Consider the following 16,522-nt stretch of genomic DNA (forward strand, 5'->3'; position numbering starts at 1 on the left):
GTTCTTGAAGCAGTAGGAGGGCACATTGTTAACAATGTAGGAAGATGAGGATGGTGAAGAACAGGACTCGATTCTGCGCTTTTTCCGATAAAGCTTCTCATTGTCGCGGGGGATCAGGCAGCGCGTCATTGCGCAAGTAGTGTCTTCGTCTTCGTCTTCGTCTTCGTGAAGGAGGAACGGATTCATCGCCTGGAACTTTACCTCTGCAACCTCTTAATATATATAGAACCAGTAGGAAGAGTCGTTAAGAGAGAAGGATTCTACTACCGAGTTAGTTACAGCTGCGATATGAGACTTCTCAAACAAGAAACGACAACGTGTTATTTATTGGTAATTTTTCACGATATATTTAGATTTATCTCTGTTAGCGAATTTTATTTTTTACATAATACTCCGATTAATATAATTTTTCTCTTTTATTTTAATACTTTATTTAAATAGTTTTAATTTGTTAATATATCATGTTAATAATGTAATCCATTTCTTGGGCTTTAATAGTTAATTAATAATTAATGTTAATTTTAATTAATTAATTAAATTTTTTAAATTTTGTAACTTAAATAACTAAACTCATAAATTGAAACTCGTCTCGATTATTAAAATTATACTTTTAATTTTTAATTTTAATTTTAATTTTATTTTTTCTATTTTATATTGTTAATTTTTTATTTTTATTTTTTAACTTCGTCGTAATGTAAAGAAATATAATGTTTCCAACTAGGACAACTCTCATAGTCTCGAGTAGGGCGAAATCGAGTCGTCGCTGTTCACTTCCTGACCCTAATCAGCCCATCCTACCGGCACTTCTCCTCTGCCTGTGCCTCTTGGCCGACCTTCTTCTAACCGGCTTTGCCCTCTTCCGCCCAATTGTGCTATCTTCTGTTCTCTAACTCTCTTCCTCTGCTCCTCGTGCCCGTAGGACTGGCGTCGTTCGTGGTCTCACCGAAGGTAACGCATTATTATTATTTTTTTACTTTTAATTTCTTCTCCGGGTTTTGCTTCTCTCGGTAAATCCTATCTGCAACTTATGATATCGTCTTCCATCTATTTTTCTTGATCTTCTTATTTTTTTTCATTGCGGTACAGCTGCTAGAAGAGAGTGTGTGCAAAACATCTGCGTGCTTCCCTATTTAATATAAGACGCGTCGTTGCTGGTTATCACCTCCCACGGGTAAGTATGTTGTATGAATAACTTTGTTTTTCATATTATGATAACATATTGCATTTGGTTTGCAAACTTTTGATCATATGTGGTTTTGTGGGTTATTGCCTTGGAAGAGTTCACTGGCTTCTGGTTCGTTTGGATAAGTGATGATCTTTTCTGGAAAGAAATTTACTGGACATAACAGCAATGAAAATTTTCTGGTTATGAATTTAGGGGTGGCATGTGCAGGTTTGAGCTTGGCTTGACCTTAAAACTTCAAGCTCGAGCTTGAGCTTGAGCTTGAGGTTAGCTGCGGGCTTTAAATTGAACTCGAGCTCCGAAAATTAAATTGAGTTCAAGCTCGAGCTTAAGGCCAGGTTCAAGCTCAACATACATTTAAAACTATAAAAAAATAAAAATAAATAAATAGAGAGAATTTGGCAATGAATTCAAAACCATTGAACTGCATGCTGTTGTAGAGGAGTCCATGACTTTGCTGCAACGGTGCATACTAATGTACAATAGCCAGTTTAATAGACCTAATAGAAAGAACAAACTTCTCCATCAGTAGAGTTTATTCTAGTGGCAAGCAAAACATTGGATGTTGAAAGACTCAAAAAGGCTGAACTATTGGTTGTCTTTGAGGTTTGAGGTAAATAAGAGCAATCATCAACCAATTAAAGAGGAAATTGCCGAGAGCAATTAGGGTAAACTAATGAGTCGGCTCATGAGCTGACAAACCGAGTTTGGAAAATCTTGAGTTTAGTTTGTTATATCATCAGCCTTATTCGAAGTTTTAGCTCGAGTCGAGCTCTAGTTAAAACTGGATTGAGCTGAGCTTGAGCGGCTTGTGAGTCGTTTTGGCTCAGTGTCATCTCTATTTATGATGAATGATATTGATGCATCATTAGTTGTTGAATGGCACTGTTTCGTAGCTTATTTGATATAAGAAATTGTGAGTCCTAGAAATGGTTGGGTTTGCTTCAAGGCAAAGCCGAATTCTTAGATTTATTTACTGTTCACTAGATGGAAAATTTTATGCACTCATTTGACTACGAAACTCCAAAGCAGTTTAAAGAGCAATTACTAGTTATGAATAGGGGGAATGCACTTTTCGTGATTCATGAGTTTGTTATAAAATATATACAGAGTACGCTGAAAATTTTAGAGAATACTGAATCTCTTATATTATTCTGTTGAGGTGTCGACGGTATGAAGCCACATATGACAACATATATAGCAGGCTGTTTTTTTTTTTTTTTTTTTTTGTCTGTGCTTTTCATCCTTTGGCCTCTTCATATAAATTGTTCTTTCATGCATTATTAGCAACTGTTTTGCCTGCGTTTAAACACTTCTTCTGTTTCCTGATCAAACAGACAAAAGATGTCATCAGCCAAAGATGCTGATCCCTCTCTTGGGTTCCTCACTCGCAAAGACATTGATGTGAAGCTTCCTCGGTCCACACGTGTTAAAAATAAGACACCAGCCCCTATACAAATTACAGCTGAGCAGATACTTCGTGAAGCTCGTGAACGACAGGAAGCAGAGATCCGGCCACCAAAGCAGAAAATAACAGATGCTACTGAACTTGCAGATTACCGCCTTCGAAAGCGTAAAGAGTTTGAAGATCTTATCCGCAGAGTTCGTTGGAATGTGAGTGTCTGGAAAAAATATGCACAATGGGAGGAGTCACAAAAGGATTTTGATCGGGCCCGGTCTGTTTGGGAGCGGGCCTTGGAGGTGGATTATAGAAATCCCACCATCTGGCTCAAGTATGCAGAAGTGGAAATGAAGAACAAATTTGTTAACCGTGCAAGGAATGTTTGGGACCGGGCGGTTACCTTGTTGCCTCGTGTAGACCAGCTTTGGTACAAGTATATCCACATGGAGGAGATCCTTGGGAATGTTGCAGGGGCTAGACAAATCTTTGAGCGATGGATGAACTGGATGCCTGATCAGCAGGGTTGGTTGTCCTATATTAAATTTGAATTGCGCTACAATGAGATAGAGAGGGCACGCTCAATATATGAGCGTTTCACACAATGCCACCCAAAGGTAGATGCATGGATTAAGTATGCCAAATTTGAAATGAAAAATGGGGATGTTGCTCGAGCAAGGAGCTGTTATGAACGTGCAGTGGTAAAACTAGCAGACGATGAAGATGCTGAGCAGCTTTTTGTGGCTTTTGCTGAGTTTGAAGAACGGTGCAAAGAGACAGAACGGGCAAGATGTATCTACAAATATGCCCTTGACCATATACCTAAAGGACGTGCAGAAGACCTTTATAAGAAATTTGTTACATTTGAGAAACAATATGGGGATAAGGAGGGCATAGAGGATGCGATTGTTGGTAAGAGAAGATTTCAGTATGAGGAAGAGGTTCGGAATAACCCTCTTAATTATGATTCTTGGTTTGATTATATTCGGCTGGAAGAAAGTGTTGGGGATAAAAATAGAACGAGGGAAGTTTATGAGAGGGCTATTGCTAATGTGCCACCAGCAGAGGAGAAACGCTACTGGCAGCGCTATATTTACCTGTGGTGAGTAAGATTATGTTTGTCTGTTTTCTCTTTCCCTTACTTTTTTTTTTTTTTAAATGATGCTGATTTTTATTAAATCAAAAGCTTAGAAGGAAACCTTCCTAAACAATGAGAGATTGCTTGGAGGTTCCAAATCAACCAAGGAATTGGCTAATCTAGGAATATAAGTACAATGAATTGTAGACACAATGTCAGCAATACAATCAATGATAGCCATTGGCTCCAGGGGGGAGCTTGAGCTGGAGCACCAACTAATGATGACTTTGGAGTCTCCTTCATAAGCAGCTTTCTGTGAAGACGGTCCTTGAAAATTTGAAGACCATTTAAGAGGGCACTCACTTCAGCAGTATTGGAGTCGGCTATGCCAACCGGCTCCGCATAAGGGAGAACAAATTCCCCCCACTTTTTGTTTTTACTGTTGTTATTATTGTTTTTTGCTTTTTTGAAGAATGATGAATAGCTTTATTCTTACTGAAATATACATTACATTCTTATGGCTTATGGCTTATGGCTTATGGCTTAAGGATAAAAATAATATAGGGCCAAGCCCAAAGCTTTAAGTTGGGGGGAGCTTGCTCTCATTAATTGGGGGAGAGAGACACCTTCTTTTGCCAATTGTTCAGCATATGAGTTAGCTGATCTCAATCTGTGCTGCCATATAATCTCCCTGCCAGAACAAATAGAAGCCATGTACCCTTATGTGTGTCTCAACTTCCTTGGAGGAAGCTTTCTATTTGCAAACGAACCGCTGAATCTCCTTCTACTGTTATTGGTGCTGAAAACCTTCGGATGTAGAGGTGAATACCTTCCCAGAGGGCTTAAAGTTCTGTTGGTCTGAATAGGTAAGGAGAAAGAAACCTGTTCAGTCCCTGATTGCGCCCCCCACACCAACAGGACCAGGTTTCCAAAAGCTGCTTCCATCAAAATTTAATTTGAATTGCCCTATAGGAGGAGGTTGCCAAAGTATGGCTTCGTGAGGTCTGTCTTCTGCAAAGGATGGGATTAGCTTCCAATTTCTGCAAATGACGAACCTTGGAACTGGAGGCCTGTAATTTAGAACACTCACCCATTGCAATATGGCTTGAATTGCCCCTTCAATTACACTTCCCATAGATCTTAATTTTGCTTCAAAAGTTCTTCTATTTCATTTATTCCAAACTTCCCGTGGTACTGCTGCCAAAGCCAGCCCTTAAAGTTGATTTCCTGCTTTTGGAAAAGGATTGGAAGGTGAAGCTTGAGAATTGCTTTGGTGTACAAGCTTTAATGCCAAACTTTGAAAATATTGCTCCCCATACAATTGGAGTGAACAGGCAATGCAGCAAGATGTAAGAAGCTGTTTCTACTGTGAGTCCTTAATGCTTACATAGATTATTAACTACTGGACAGCTTCTTTTCTCTAATTAATCACATGTTAGGACCTCTCTGTAAACTACAGTCCAGAAAAAGGGTAATATTTCTGAGCTTTGATCTTCCATACCACACTGATTTTTTATGGTGTATCTTGCTACTGGGCTTAATTAGCTGTAAAAGCTGGCCACTGAGAAGGATCCTGAGTTACATGGGCCCAGTTTGGGCAGTCTTCACCCTGATCTAGGATGAAAGTCTTGCTTAGCAAGGACAGGAGGTTTATCAACTCTGCTGAGTCAGCATCATTAAAGGATCTTCTAAAGTCGAGTTTCCAGATATTCTAGATTGTGAGTCTGAGATGTTTCTATATCTGGGCAAAGTGTAGAACCGAGCAAAAGCAGCTTGTAGCTTAGTGTCACCAACCAAAAATCTGTCCAAATTTTCCGTTAGTCGCTCTTTGGACGTGGAATCTTAGGTTGCTGGATACTGATTGCAAACGGCTCTCCATAGGCTTCATGACTATTGCTAGGAATGTTCTTAGGAATCCAGTCCTTGAGTTCAGGTTATACTTCTCCACTATTATTCGCAGACTTCTCTACTGTTGTCATTATTCTAAATATTTAATTCTATGTTGCAAATATGTTGTAATGTGTTTGTATGTGAGCAAGGTGAATTATAATGATTCTGTATGTGCTTTTGTAGGATAAATTATGCATTGTATGAAGAGTTGGAAGCAGAAGACATGGAGCGTGCAAGAGAAGTTTACAGGTTTATTTCAAATTTTCTTGGTTGCATGCATGGGTGAATACAATAGAGTGCACTTTTAGTGACTTAAATTTTCTAAATTATTGAAGCTGTAGAATAGTTATTCTAGCCCCTTCATTCAGTTAGCCTTTTGATATATGCCCATATTAGTTTAAATTAGAATAGCATTTCTCATTTATTCTCAACTTGACTCTCTTTAGGGAATGCCTAAAATTGATCCCGCATAAAAAGTTCTCTTTTGCAAAAATCTGGCTTTTAGCTGCCCAATTTGAGATACGCCAGACGAATCTGACGGCTGCTCGACAAATCCTAGGAAATGTCATAGGGAGGGCTCCAAAAGATAAGGTTGGGTTTTAGTATCCCTTTCTCTTGCACTTGGAACTTCTATTGATTGTAAATTCAATTGAACTGACAAAACTTTTCTGTCCATGAAACAGATTTTTAAAAAATACATTGAAATTGAACTGCAGCTTGCAAACATAGATCGATGCAGAATTCTCTATGAGAAGTATCTGGAGTGGGCACCTGCCAATTGCTATGCATGGAGCAAGTTTGCGGAGTTGGAGAGATCACTAGGAGAGACTGAAAGAGCACGGGCTATTTTCGATCTTGCTATTGCTCAACCGGCTCTTGATATGCCTGAACTGCTGTGGAAGGTATGGTTTTGGAATAGTTATATTACTGGCAATTTTTGTGTTTTCACCTGTTCCAATTACACTTTAAATTTAGGAGCAAGGTTTTCTCAAAAACCATATGCTACTTTATGGTCCCATATTTATTGTACTTGTATGTTTGTTTCTAGGAAACTATGCTTTGAATTCTTTTCCTACTCATGCATTGTTGTTCTGCAAGTTGAAATCAAGAGAATTTGTGGTCTTGCAATTGTTTGTTTGGTTGTTTTATGGGTAATGAGTTACTATGAATTTTCTGATTTCCCACCTTTTTTTTATTGAAGTGCAGTATTGCTTCATTTGTTCACCCTTCAGTTACCAATTTGTTTGTCAATAATAGTTAGCAGCATGATGTGGACAATTTGCGTAATTGGAGAAGTAATTGGCAGTTTTATATCGGTGTTTCTTCTCATGAAAGTAGAGCTTGATGCTTATTTTTTATGTTCTTAAACTTCCATTTGTATATTGGGTGTTAGAGGATCTCATATTAGTTCAATGAATTATTTCATTACAGGCTTATATTGATTTTGAGATTGCGGAGGGTGAATACGAAAGAACCAGACAACTATATGAAAGGCTACTTGATCGAACAAAGCACTTGAAGGTGTGGCTGAGTTATGCTAAGTTTGAGGCTTCATGTGGTATGGCAGAGGAAGGCACGGATTCTGAGGATCATGAAAATGGTCCAGATACCATGAAGAAAAAAATGGAGTGCCTCCAGCTTACCCGAGGTGAGTGGAGCTGAAAATTAATTGGACCTTTTACATTTGTGTACTAAAACAAATTTCTTACTCTTTTTCTTTGTTGTATTTGCTCAAAAAGGTGTTTTTGAGAAAGCCTTTGATTATTTTAGAACAAATGAGCCCGAATTGAAAGAGGAAAGGGCCATGCTTTTGGAGGAATGGTTAAATTTGGAGAGTGGATTTGGCGGCATTGGAGATGTAAGTCTAGTGCAAAGGAAGATGCCAAGGAAAGTTAAACGAAGAAGAGCTATAGCATCTGAGGATGACACTCGAGCTGGGTATGCTCACTCAGGCTCCTTGGAACTTTTGTCTTTCTAAGCTTTTACTTATGCTCTGTAATGAGCCTTTTGTACTGATTCGAAAATTACCTGTCTCCTCCAGGTATGAAGAGTATTTCGATTATATTTTCCCAGATGAAGCATCAGGAGCCCCCGCTCTTAAAATTTTGGAAGCGGCTTACAAGTGGAAAAAGCAAAAGACTGACCTGACTGAGGATTGAGCAGTAATAGCTTTGTCCTAGATGGTAGTTACTTGTTCGTCTTCCTGTCAGTATTGGGTCTCCAGGCCGCACATCCTTCTCATTTCGAATTTCGTGTCTACCATGACAGGGTTATTTAGACATGAATATTGAGGAGAAACGAGAGTATAAGTGAGGTATAGAGAGAGACTGTACCAGTGCACTTTCTCATTTGATTCCCGTTTTCGACCGTAATTGTTGCAGATTAAGTATTCTCTTGAAAAAATGTAAACGAGGATTCCCAGTCTCTTCGATGTTGTATTTTTTTCTTATTTCTTTTCTTCACATGCCACCCGAAAGTGGGTGTTTCGGCGTTTGGTCCCATATCAGGAGTCTTTTAGCATTTTTTATGTCACTTTACGAAAACACAAGTAAATAATCAGATGTGATTCATATTTACTCAAGGTGCCCTTTTTTTTCTTATCCCGACGCGTCCCAGTTCAGTGTTTATGTCGCTTCCCTTTTCTGGTAACAGACAGAAACTTGCGTTGATTTGTCACCATCTCAGACCCCTGCATTTGGCTCTTATGTAATCACTGGGAGGTGGGGAGGTTCTGTAATCAGAACTGGTTAATGATAGTAGAAGAGAGGCGGTTTACAATTGGCGACTGGAAGCTAGTGATCAGACCAGGAAACCCCCCCTCACCCCTTTTAACGCTCTAAGAAAAAAAAAAAAAAAACGAGGAAGAAGAAGAAGAAGAAAGAGGAAGAAAGAAGAACTTGCGTCAAGATGGAAAAGTGAAATTCCATAGTAAGATGTGTAACATTCTATTATTTCGTGAAAAACAAAAAGTAGTCTGAATTCTCCGAATAAAGTAAAACCGGAGGAAGATTCCGACTACTGAGCTGCTACTTTTCTCATTGACGGAGAACGAAAAGGCATTGGGCATCGCCCACTATCGAATTTTTACACCATGCAGAACAGGCAACGACTTTGGGCGTGTTCATGCTTCCGTAGATGGGGAGACTCATCAGAGACGTCAACTGAACAGACGGCGCCAGTGCGCATTTTATGCAAAAATCCATCAATAATGGTGGGGTGGTCGTCATACCCAAGAACAGTCTCCCCCTCATTTGCGTTTCCACTTGAGACAACTTTCTGCAGAAGAAGATGGTCCTTGGTGAAAATTTTCGATGTCATGAACTTCATATTGTTTCGGTTCTGTTTGGTATCAAGAAGTGGATGGGAAGAATCTGTCGTATGTTTTATGTTTCTTTATGCTTATTATTATGCTGTCTCCCTCAATCTTTTTCGGTATCAGATAGTGTGACTCCAAATTTCTCTATAAGAGATGGCCAAACTCTTGTTTCGAAGGGAAAGATCTTTGAAATGGGATTCTTCAGTTCCGGTGAAGGCAGCAATCGGTGCGTTGGAATTTGGTATGCTCAGCTTGCTATACGAAGAATCGTCTGGGTCGCCAATGGTGATAACCCTGTTAATGATTCTTCCGGAGTGCTCACCATTGAAGGAGATGGAAATTTGGTTTTATTTGACGGTCACCGAAAGACCCTCTGGTCTACGAATGCTTCCACTGTGTCGAATAATTCAGTTGCAGTTCTATTAGATTCTGGAAACCTTGTCCTCAGAGGAGGATCTGATCCAGCTCAAAGACTTGTATGGCAAAGCTTCGATTTTCCAACCGACACACTTCTCCCAGGTATGAAGATCGGTTTCAACCGGAGGACCCGAAAAACCCAGAAGCTCATTTCGTGGAAAGATGACAAAGATCCTTCCTCTGGGACTTTTTCTTTCGGTATTGATCCTCAAGAGTTGCGCCAGTTCTTCATCTTCAAGGGCTTAGAACCATATTACAGAAGCATATACTGGAACGGAACCACATATAAACTCTTGCCTGAACAGAGCCAAGCTTTAGTGAACTTCACTGTCATTAGCAATGAGAATGGGGTCTTCCTCGAATATTCTGCCTCCTTAACCTTCCTCCCCTCCATTGTTATGGACCCATCTGGCAAACTCAATTACATCTGGTACGTTGGAACTGGGGATTCAATCACCGAGGAATCTCATGTTTGGTCGGGCCAAGCACACTCTTGCGAGGAATTTGGTGCCTGTGGGATTTTTAGCAGCTGTAACCAGAATCAAAGCCCAATGTGTCAGTGCTTGCCGGGGTTTGAACCTGCGTCTGCTCGGGACTGGAATTCCGGAGATTGGTCAGGCGGTTGCAGGAGAAAGAAACCGTTACAATGTAGAAACAAAGATGAGTTTTTGGTTCTGCCAAGGATGAAACTAGCACCTCCTGAGACCGATGAAGGCTCAACAAATACGGGAGTGGAAGCGTGTACAGCACAATGTCTAAGAAATTGTAGTTGTACGGCATATGCTAATGTGAAGAGTGGTGGCAATTTTACCTGTCAAATTTGGAACGAGGATTTGCAGGATGTTAAGGACGGAAACGAAGGGGACGGAGAAGCGGTGGATCTTTACCTGCGCCTTGCAGCCTCAGAGTTAGGTACCTTTTATCAGTTTTTTCCATTAAGCAAGTGCTTCGTCCAGTTTAGTCGAGAAATTGCGACTGCGGTACAATAGAGAAAAATATTGTGTAGTATCTCCCCCCTCCCCTGTAGTCCACTATTACTAAGTTTTTGCTTGCTTTAGTTTCTGATAGCTACCCCAAAATTTCATCTGGCCAGAAGAAGCAATAACTATCTCCACCCTGAAGTTCTCAAATAACTGTCTAAACATTCACTTTTTATTAAACAACAGGCAATTGCTCTACTTTACCCTGGTTTACCAAAAAAAGTGGGTCAAACGAAGTCCAGATTGTCCTTCCGAATCTACATCACCTATAGTGGTGGAAGCCAGTTCTCAGATTAATTTTCACGTGTAGGGAATAAGTCAAACAAATCACTGGGAAGGTGGTTATTTGTTGATTTCATGAAATTTCTTTAAAAAGCATTTCTTTTTGCTCCTTTAGTGTGCTAAATATTGATCTTCATATGTATACCTTTTGCTCATTAACCGAAGCAGAGAATACTGGAAGACGCTGCCAAACTTGTGGGACAAATATCATCCCCTACCCTTTAAGCACTGGACCCAACTGTGGAGACCCTGCTTACAATAGCTTCTCTTGCAACTCAACAGCTGGTCAACTTCGATTCAATGCACTAGATGGCTCCTCTTATGCAATAACAAGTATCAATACAGAATTAAGAACCTTTGTGATCCAACCTGAAGACATGCATATCTGTTGGCCAAATGGTGCCAAAAGCAAAGATGTCCTCTTAAATAATCGCTTACCATTTTACCTGACCAACAGAAGCTCTGTCCTGTTGTTCGATTGTGCAGCTCCTCAACTCTCAGTAACTCTGAATTGTACATCTACTCTGTGTGAGAAATATATATACGATGGACCTGCTGCTTGTATTAATTCCTCCATGTGCTGTTCTCAGATGGCTGAAGGATTGTCAGCACCAAAGTCCTATTCTATTGGTGTTCTTCATACTGGTTGCAGTGCTTATGCAAGCATTGTTAATGCTAATCTATCTAGTCCAGCAAGTAATTGGCAGGTGGGAGTAGAAATTGGATGGGAGCCACCGCTGGAGCCAGTTTGTAATTCATCTAGTGACTGCAGGGCTTGGGCAAATTCCACTTGTTTGTTTGTTGGTGGGCAGAGAGGGACAAAACGATGTATTTGCAATTCTAACTTGAAGTGGAATCCTTTAACTCTGAACTGTACTAAAGGTGATCATCCTCAATTTTTTTTGGGTCTCATAATGGATAACTGCATTTCAAGCATGGCTTTTAATCTGCTTACCCATATTTTCTTCTTTTTGGTGGCATCTGACACTATTATTAATCAATATGCTAGCTTTTTTGTGAGTACCAGAAATTACCATCATCTTATAAGGTTAAGAAGGGATCCATGGGTTATCCATCTCATGAGCAATTTGAATTCATGTTTCCTAATCGATGGTAGAAACCTGAAGATATTTTACTTGTGTTTCATTGCTAATTATCTCCTCCTTTTCGAATGTTTAACCATTAATAAGTGCTTCATCTTTCTTTTTCAGATAATATTCGAAATAAAGGTTTGGAAGCCTCTTCCCATTCCCGGAAACACTTAGCCACGATCATCCCTATAACTATTGTTCATGTGTTTCTTTTGGCCAGCGTATTAACTTTCTGTTTATGGAGGAGGAGGAGGAGGGTGGTAAGGAAGAAAGGTAAATGCTGACTTACTTCCATTCAGAACTTCATTTGCTTTTTCTTTAACCTCTGCCTAAACACGGACTCTTTCAATTGAATCAGAAGCCAAACATAAAAGGTCGAGAATGTCCTCATCTCATTTGGGTGGTAAGGACATACTTGGCGCAAATGGAACAGAGGAGTTGGATATACCGTTTTTTGACTTCGAAAGTGTAGCAGCTGCCACAGGGGGTTTCTCTGAATCAAATAAGCTTGGACAAGGTGGTTTTGGACCTGTATACAAGGTAGTCTTTTATTTTCTGAACCATGTGCTTACGTGAAGCACACTTTTTAACCTGTGAACTTGTGTGATCTCTGTCTTCACCCACTAATATTGCAACTAAATGCGTTTTGGTTTAACTTGAGATACCATCTAGCAATATATAGTTGACATTACAACATAGCGTCTCTAGAAATCTCTCCTTTGCTATATTTTCCTTCTAAACTGAAAATTTTACATTTTTAGGGCAAGCAACCTGGTGGTCAAGAAATTGCTGTGAAACGACTTTCTCAAAGATCTGGACAAGGTTTAGAGGAATTCAAGAATGAAGTCATGTTGATTGCGAAACTTCAACACAGGAATCTTGTTCGGCTGTTGGGTTACTGCATTGCAGGAGACGAGAAGATGATTATCTATGAATATTTGCCTAACAAAAGCTTAGACTTCTTTATTTTTGGTATGGTCTATGACAATACTAGTTTTCTATGAATATCATATCAAACTAATTTCCAGCATATTAGAAAACTTATTTATGATAAAACCCTTGTAACAGAGAAAAACAGATGCAGACTTCTTGATTGGAAAATGCGATTCAACATCATCTTAGGAATTGCTCGTGGACTTCTCTATCTCCATCAAGATTCGAGATTGAGGATCATTCACAGAGATCTTAAAAGTGGCAATGTTCTCCTCGATGAAGAGATGAATCCTAAGATCTCAGACTTTGGCATGGCCAGGTTGTTTGGAGGGAATCAGCTAGAAGCTAACACCAATAGAGTCGTTGGGACATAGTAAGTGTCTTATACCTGACATAGTTCCACAAATTCAGATGTTTTAAAACCTCAGTTTTACCTCTCATAAACCCATATCATTCTACCTAATTACTTTGGCTTGATGGTGGAATACAGTGGTTATATGTCTCCAGAGTATGCATTGCATGGCCGCTTCTCTGTCAAATCTGATGTCTATAGTTTTGGGATCATAGTACTTGAGATTGTCAGTGGGAAGAAGAACACGGCTTTATATGATTCCCAGGAGTCTTTGACACTTCTAGGACTTGTAAGTATCAGTGCACCACATACATTTTTTTCTTTTGCAGTCCTTGTATTCCTTCACTAAACTCACTAAACTTTGTACCAATTTCTAGGCGTGGAGATTGTGGAATGAAGGCAGGGGATTGGATCTAATACACCCATCACTGAGTGAGACATGCTCTGCAAGTGAAGTGTTGAACTGCATCCGCATTGGCCTATTGTGTGTGCAAGAAGATGCTGCAGATCGACCAAACATGGCTTCTGTTATCACCATGCTCAATAATGAAGCGACGACATTGGCCGCACCCAAAAAACCACCCTTCTTAACCATTACAACTAGAAATGATGCAACTGGTGAGCCAAGCTGCATATCCATAAATGATGTAACAATTTCTACATTAGATGGACGATGAAGAAGTTGGTCCTGTGAGGTGCTTGGTTCATTTTTATCCTTAGCAGCTTCAACAAGCAAGTGGAAGAGGAAAAATTCGACAGAATGGGTAAACAAGTGGTATGCATAGGATCTTACTTCTTGCAGCAAGGTGAATACTTGGTACCTCTTTCTTTTGATCTGGTGCTCATCAGACCTGTTCTTGTTCAATTACATATGCCATTTGACGGATGTTGCCTCTATTGCGCTTCAGAAAGGTCATATATGTTGTAGGAGAATTTGTCATGTCTGAAAAAAGGGAACAACAGGATTTTGTAAAGTTTACTAGCACCCAGTTACGGCATTGCAGCCAGAGAGCTTTTGGTATGAAGAATGGGATTATTTTTCTGGGGTTAACTAGAACCTGATAATGGCGATGAACGGAGAGGCCAACAACCCTTGTACCGATAAGCGGAAGTAGTAGCACACCCTGAATTCACTTTTTTTTTTTTTTTAAATAATTGATCAATATTTACAATTTCATTTCGATTCACTGCCGTTTGAATTTGATCGATTCACCTTTCTGGGTCAATTGAGATATCATCCAGTCAGTCAGCAACGACGCCAAGACGTGCCCTCGATGAAAATTGAGCATCAGGAGCCCCTTGTCACGGGGTTGCAACTCCTTTGCTTAACCCGTGCGGCACTTGTGTGCAAACTCCTTTTGCAAATACACAAGTCAGCCTAACTCTCACTCTTACTTGCAAGGGTTATACTCACTCGCCCGATGAAAGCAACGAGAGAACTTAAGATGACTCAAAGGACTCGCTCAAAAGAGAATGTATTGCACTCCAATGAGTTGTGTACAAATGAGAGACTTTCCCCTATTAATAGTTTTGAGGGAGAGTAATGAATGTTCTAGATTGTATACACTTGTTATTGATCCAATGGTTTGGATCCTTCTAGACTATTCCACTACCATCTAGCTATGGACCTTTCTAGACTCTTATATACAATTCTAGGATGTATGCCCAAGTGCATATACCGGACCCAACTTGGTATATGTGCGGAATCTTCTAGAGAGCTTCTAGAGATCCCTCCTTCCAGAACATGGGTTGGGCCATCCATAGAGGGCTTGGGCAAGAACCTCCTCTAAGTATCCTCAAAGGGGATCACAGGCCCAATGAGTATACCGTGGGCTTGGGCTCCGTGACATTCTCCCCTACCTAAATTATGCAACGTCCTTGTTGCGTTCCTTATACATCGTGATCTAGTCCTCGAACTGCCATAGCGCCTCAGCTTCTTCCCATGTAACCTCACTCTCTGGCAATTCACGCCATTTCACTAAGTACTCCGTCTTAGGCTAGACTCCCCTCCGTCTCTTTATGCGATCACTGATGATGTATTCCACCTCTTTGTCAAACGACGAAGTCATCAGTGGCGGTGTGCGTTTGTTAACTCCTTGTGAAGGATCCTCCGCATTTGCATGATAGGACTTCAATATGCTTGCATGAAAGACCGGATGGATCTTGATGGATGGTGGAAGTTGGACTTGGTATGAAACCTTTTCAACTCTCTTGATGATGGGGTAAGACCCTTCATATCTCCTGACCAACCCCTTGTGCTTACCGCGTAAAGCCTTGAACTGTTGGGGTGGTAACTTTATCATGACGAGGTCCCCCACCTTGAACTCAAGTGGCTGCCTCTTTTTATCCGCGTGCTTCTTCATCCTCTTAGTGGTTTTGTGCAGGTAGGACTTTGCTATGTCAGCCTGTTCATGCCAGTTCTTAGCAAACTGGTAGGCTGCAGGGCTCTTGCCTTCATAGCTGGTCCCTACTGTCAATGGTGTGAGCGATTGTTGGCATGTTTCCAACTCAAAGGGGGTTGTGGCCTGTTGACTTGCTCTTTTGCAAGTTGTAGCAAAATTGGGCCACATCCAAAAACTTCACCCAATCTTTATGATTTGCACTCATGAAATGCCTTAGGTATTCCTCCAGCAATGCGTTCGTGCGCTCTGTCTGTCCATCTGTTTGGGGGTGAAAGCTCGTGGAGAAGCAAAGTTCTGTCCCCAAGAGTTTGAACATCTTCGTCTAAAACTTCCCCGTGAACCGAGGGTCTCGGTCACTTATAATTGATTTAGGGACTCCCCAATACTTCACCACATTTTTCAAGATCAGCCGGGCTGCTTCATATGTTGTGCAATCTGTTGGAGCAACAATGAAAGTAGCATACTTGGAAAACCAATCTACCACAAGTAAGATAGACCCCATCCTGTCCATCTTAGGCAACACCGATATGAAATCCATAGAGATACTCTCCCACGGTTGTTTCGGCACTGGTAATAGCTCCAACAACCCTCCCGGCTTTCTATGTTCAACCTTGTCTTGTTAGCAAACTAGACATGTCTTCACATACTCGTCTATATCGTCCACCATCCGTGGCCAATAGTACCTAGTCTCCAACAAAGCAAAGGTCATTCTCTGCCTTGGGTGGCCAGCCCACATGGTGTCATGACACTCCTTCATCAATTCTCTTCTGAGGGTGCCCCAGTCCATCTTCTTGCCAAAATCTCCTTGTCCTTCCATCTTCAATAATTGAATGATGTGTTTGACCACATCATCCTTGTTAAGCCCTTCTTGTATACGTCTGGCAAAGTCTCATTAAGTTTACTTACCGTGGGCACGTGTTCGAGCTTCAAGGCGACGAGTTCAGCCTTCCGACTTAGTGCGTCTGCAACCTGGTTAATCCGTTCAGGTTTGTACTCAATCACCATATCGAACTCAGCCAAAAAGTCTTGCCAACGCGCTTGCTTCGGACTCAACTTCTTCTGAGTCTGAAAATAACTTGTAGCCACATTGTCCGTCTTGACAATGAAGCGAGAGTCAAGCAAGTAGTGCCTCCACGTTCTTAGGCAATGTACCACGACCATCATCTCCTTCTCTTGGCCCGTATACTTCCACTCCGTCT

At 40.7% G+C, this 16,522-nt stretch overlaps 2 protein-coding genes across 3 annotated transcripts; both read left to right on the top strand.

Annotated features, from left to right (window-relative positions):
* Positions 1 to 757: 757 nt before the first annotated feature.
* LOC137965058 (uncharacterized) lies at positions 758 to 8,040 on the top strand. The gene is made up of 9 exons (XM_068811457.1): positions 758 to 948; positions 1,087 to 1,171; positions 2,521 to 3,684; positions 5,734 to 5,799; positions 5,997 to 6,141; positions 6,234 to 6,452; positions 6,982 to 7,198; positions 7,290 to 7,488; positions 7,592 to 8,040. Exons 3-9 carry the CDS (start codon positions 2,528 to 2,530, stop codon positions 7,707 to 7,709), a joined length of 2,121 nt encoding a protein of 706 aa, XP_068667558.1. The 5' UTR covers positions 758 to 948; positions 1,087 to 1,171; positions 2,521 to 2,527; the 3' UTR covers positions 7,710 to 8,040.
* A 318-nt stretch (positions 8,041 to 8,358) lies between these two features.
* LOC137965053 (G-type lectin S-receptor-like serine/threonine-protein kinase At4g27290) lies at positions 8,359 to 14,036 on the top strand. Of its 2 annotated transcripts, none has more exons than XM_068811450.1 (8): positions 8,359 to 10,195; positions 10,711 to 11,427; positions 11,757 to 11,909; positions 11,995 to 12,176; positions 12,398 to 12,608; positions 12,705 to 12,942; positions 13,060 to 13,210; positions 13,299 to 14,036. In XM_068811450.1, the coding sequence occupies exons 1-8, from the start codon at positions 8,839 to 8,841 to the stop codon at positions 13,596 to 13,598; spliced, it is 3,309 nt and encodes a 1,102-aa protein (XP_068667551.1). In that variant the 5' UTR covers positions 8,359 to 8,838; the 3' UTR covers positions 13,599 to 14,036. The 2 variants fall into 2 exon arrangements, with proteins under 2 accessions (XP_068667551.1, XP_068667552.1); XM_068811451.1 differs by having other exon boundaries at positions 10,714 to 11,427.
* The last annotated feature ends 2,486 nt before the right edge of the window (positions 14,037 to 16,522 follow it).

Source organism: Aristolochia californica, unplaced genomic scaffold (genome assembly GCF_029961685.1).
Source record: "Aristolochia californica isolate CCGP_79_NKW_82.1479 unplaced genomic scaffold, dmAriCali1.0.hap1 SCAF_5, whole genome shotgun sequence".
Classification (NCBI taxonomy): domain Eukaryota; kingdom Viridiplantae; phylum Streptophyta; class Magnoliopsida; order Piperales; family Aristolochiaceae; genus Aristolochia; species Aristolochia californica.

Coding starts and splice junctions, on each gene's coding strand:
- LOC137965058 (XM_068811457.1), top strand. CDS start 2,528: ATGTCATCAGCCAAAGATGCTGATCCCTCTCTTGGGTTCCTCACTCGC. Junction 5,800..5,996: donor CGTGCAAGAGAAGTTTACAG/GTTTATTTCAAA, acceptor GACTCTCTTTAG/GGAATGCCTAAAATTGATCC. Junction 6,142..6,233: donor GGAGGGCTCCAAAAGATAAG/GTTGGGTTTTAG, acceptor TCCATGAAACAG/ATTTTTAAAAAATACATTGA.
- LOC137965053 (XM_068811450.1), top strand. CDS start 8,839: ATGGTCCTTGGTGAAAATTTTCGATGTCATGAACTTCATATTGTTTCG. Junction 10,196..10,710: donor CCTTGCAGCCTCAGAGTTAG/GTACCTTTTATC, acceptor CATTAACCGAAG/CAGAGAATACTGGAAGACGC. Junction 11,428..11,756: donor AACTCTGAACTGTACTAAAG/GTGATCATCCTC, acceptor TTTCTTTTTCAG/ATAATATTCGAAATAAAGGT.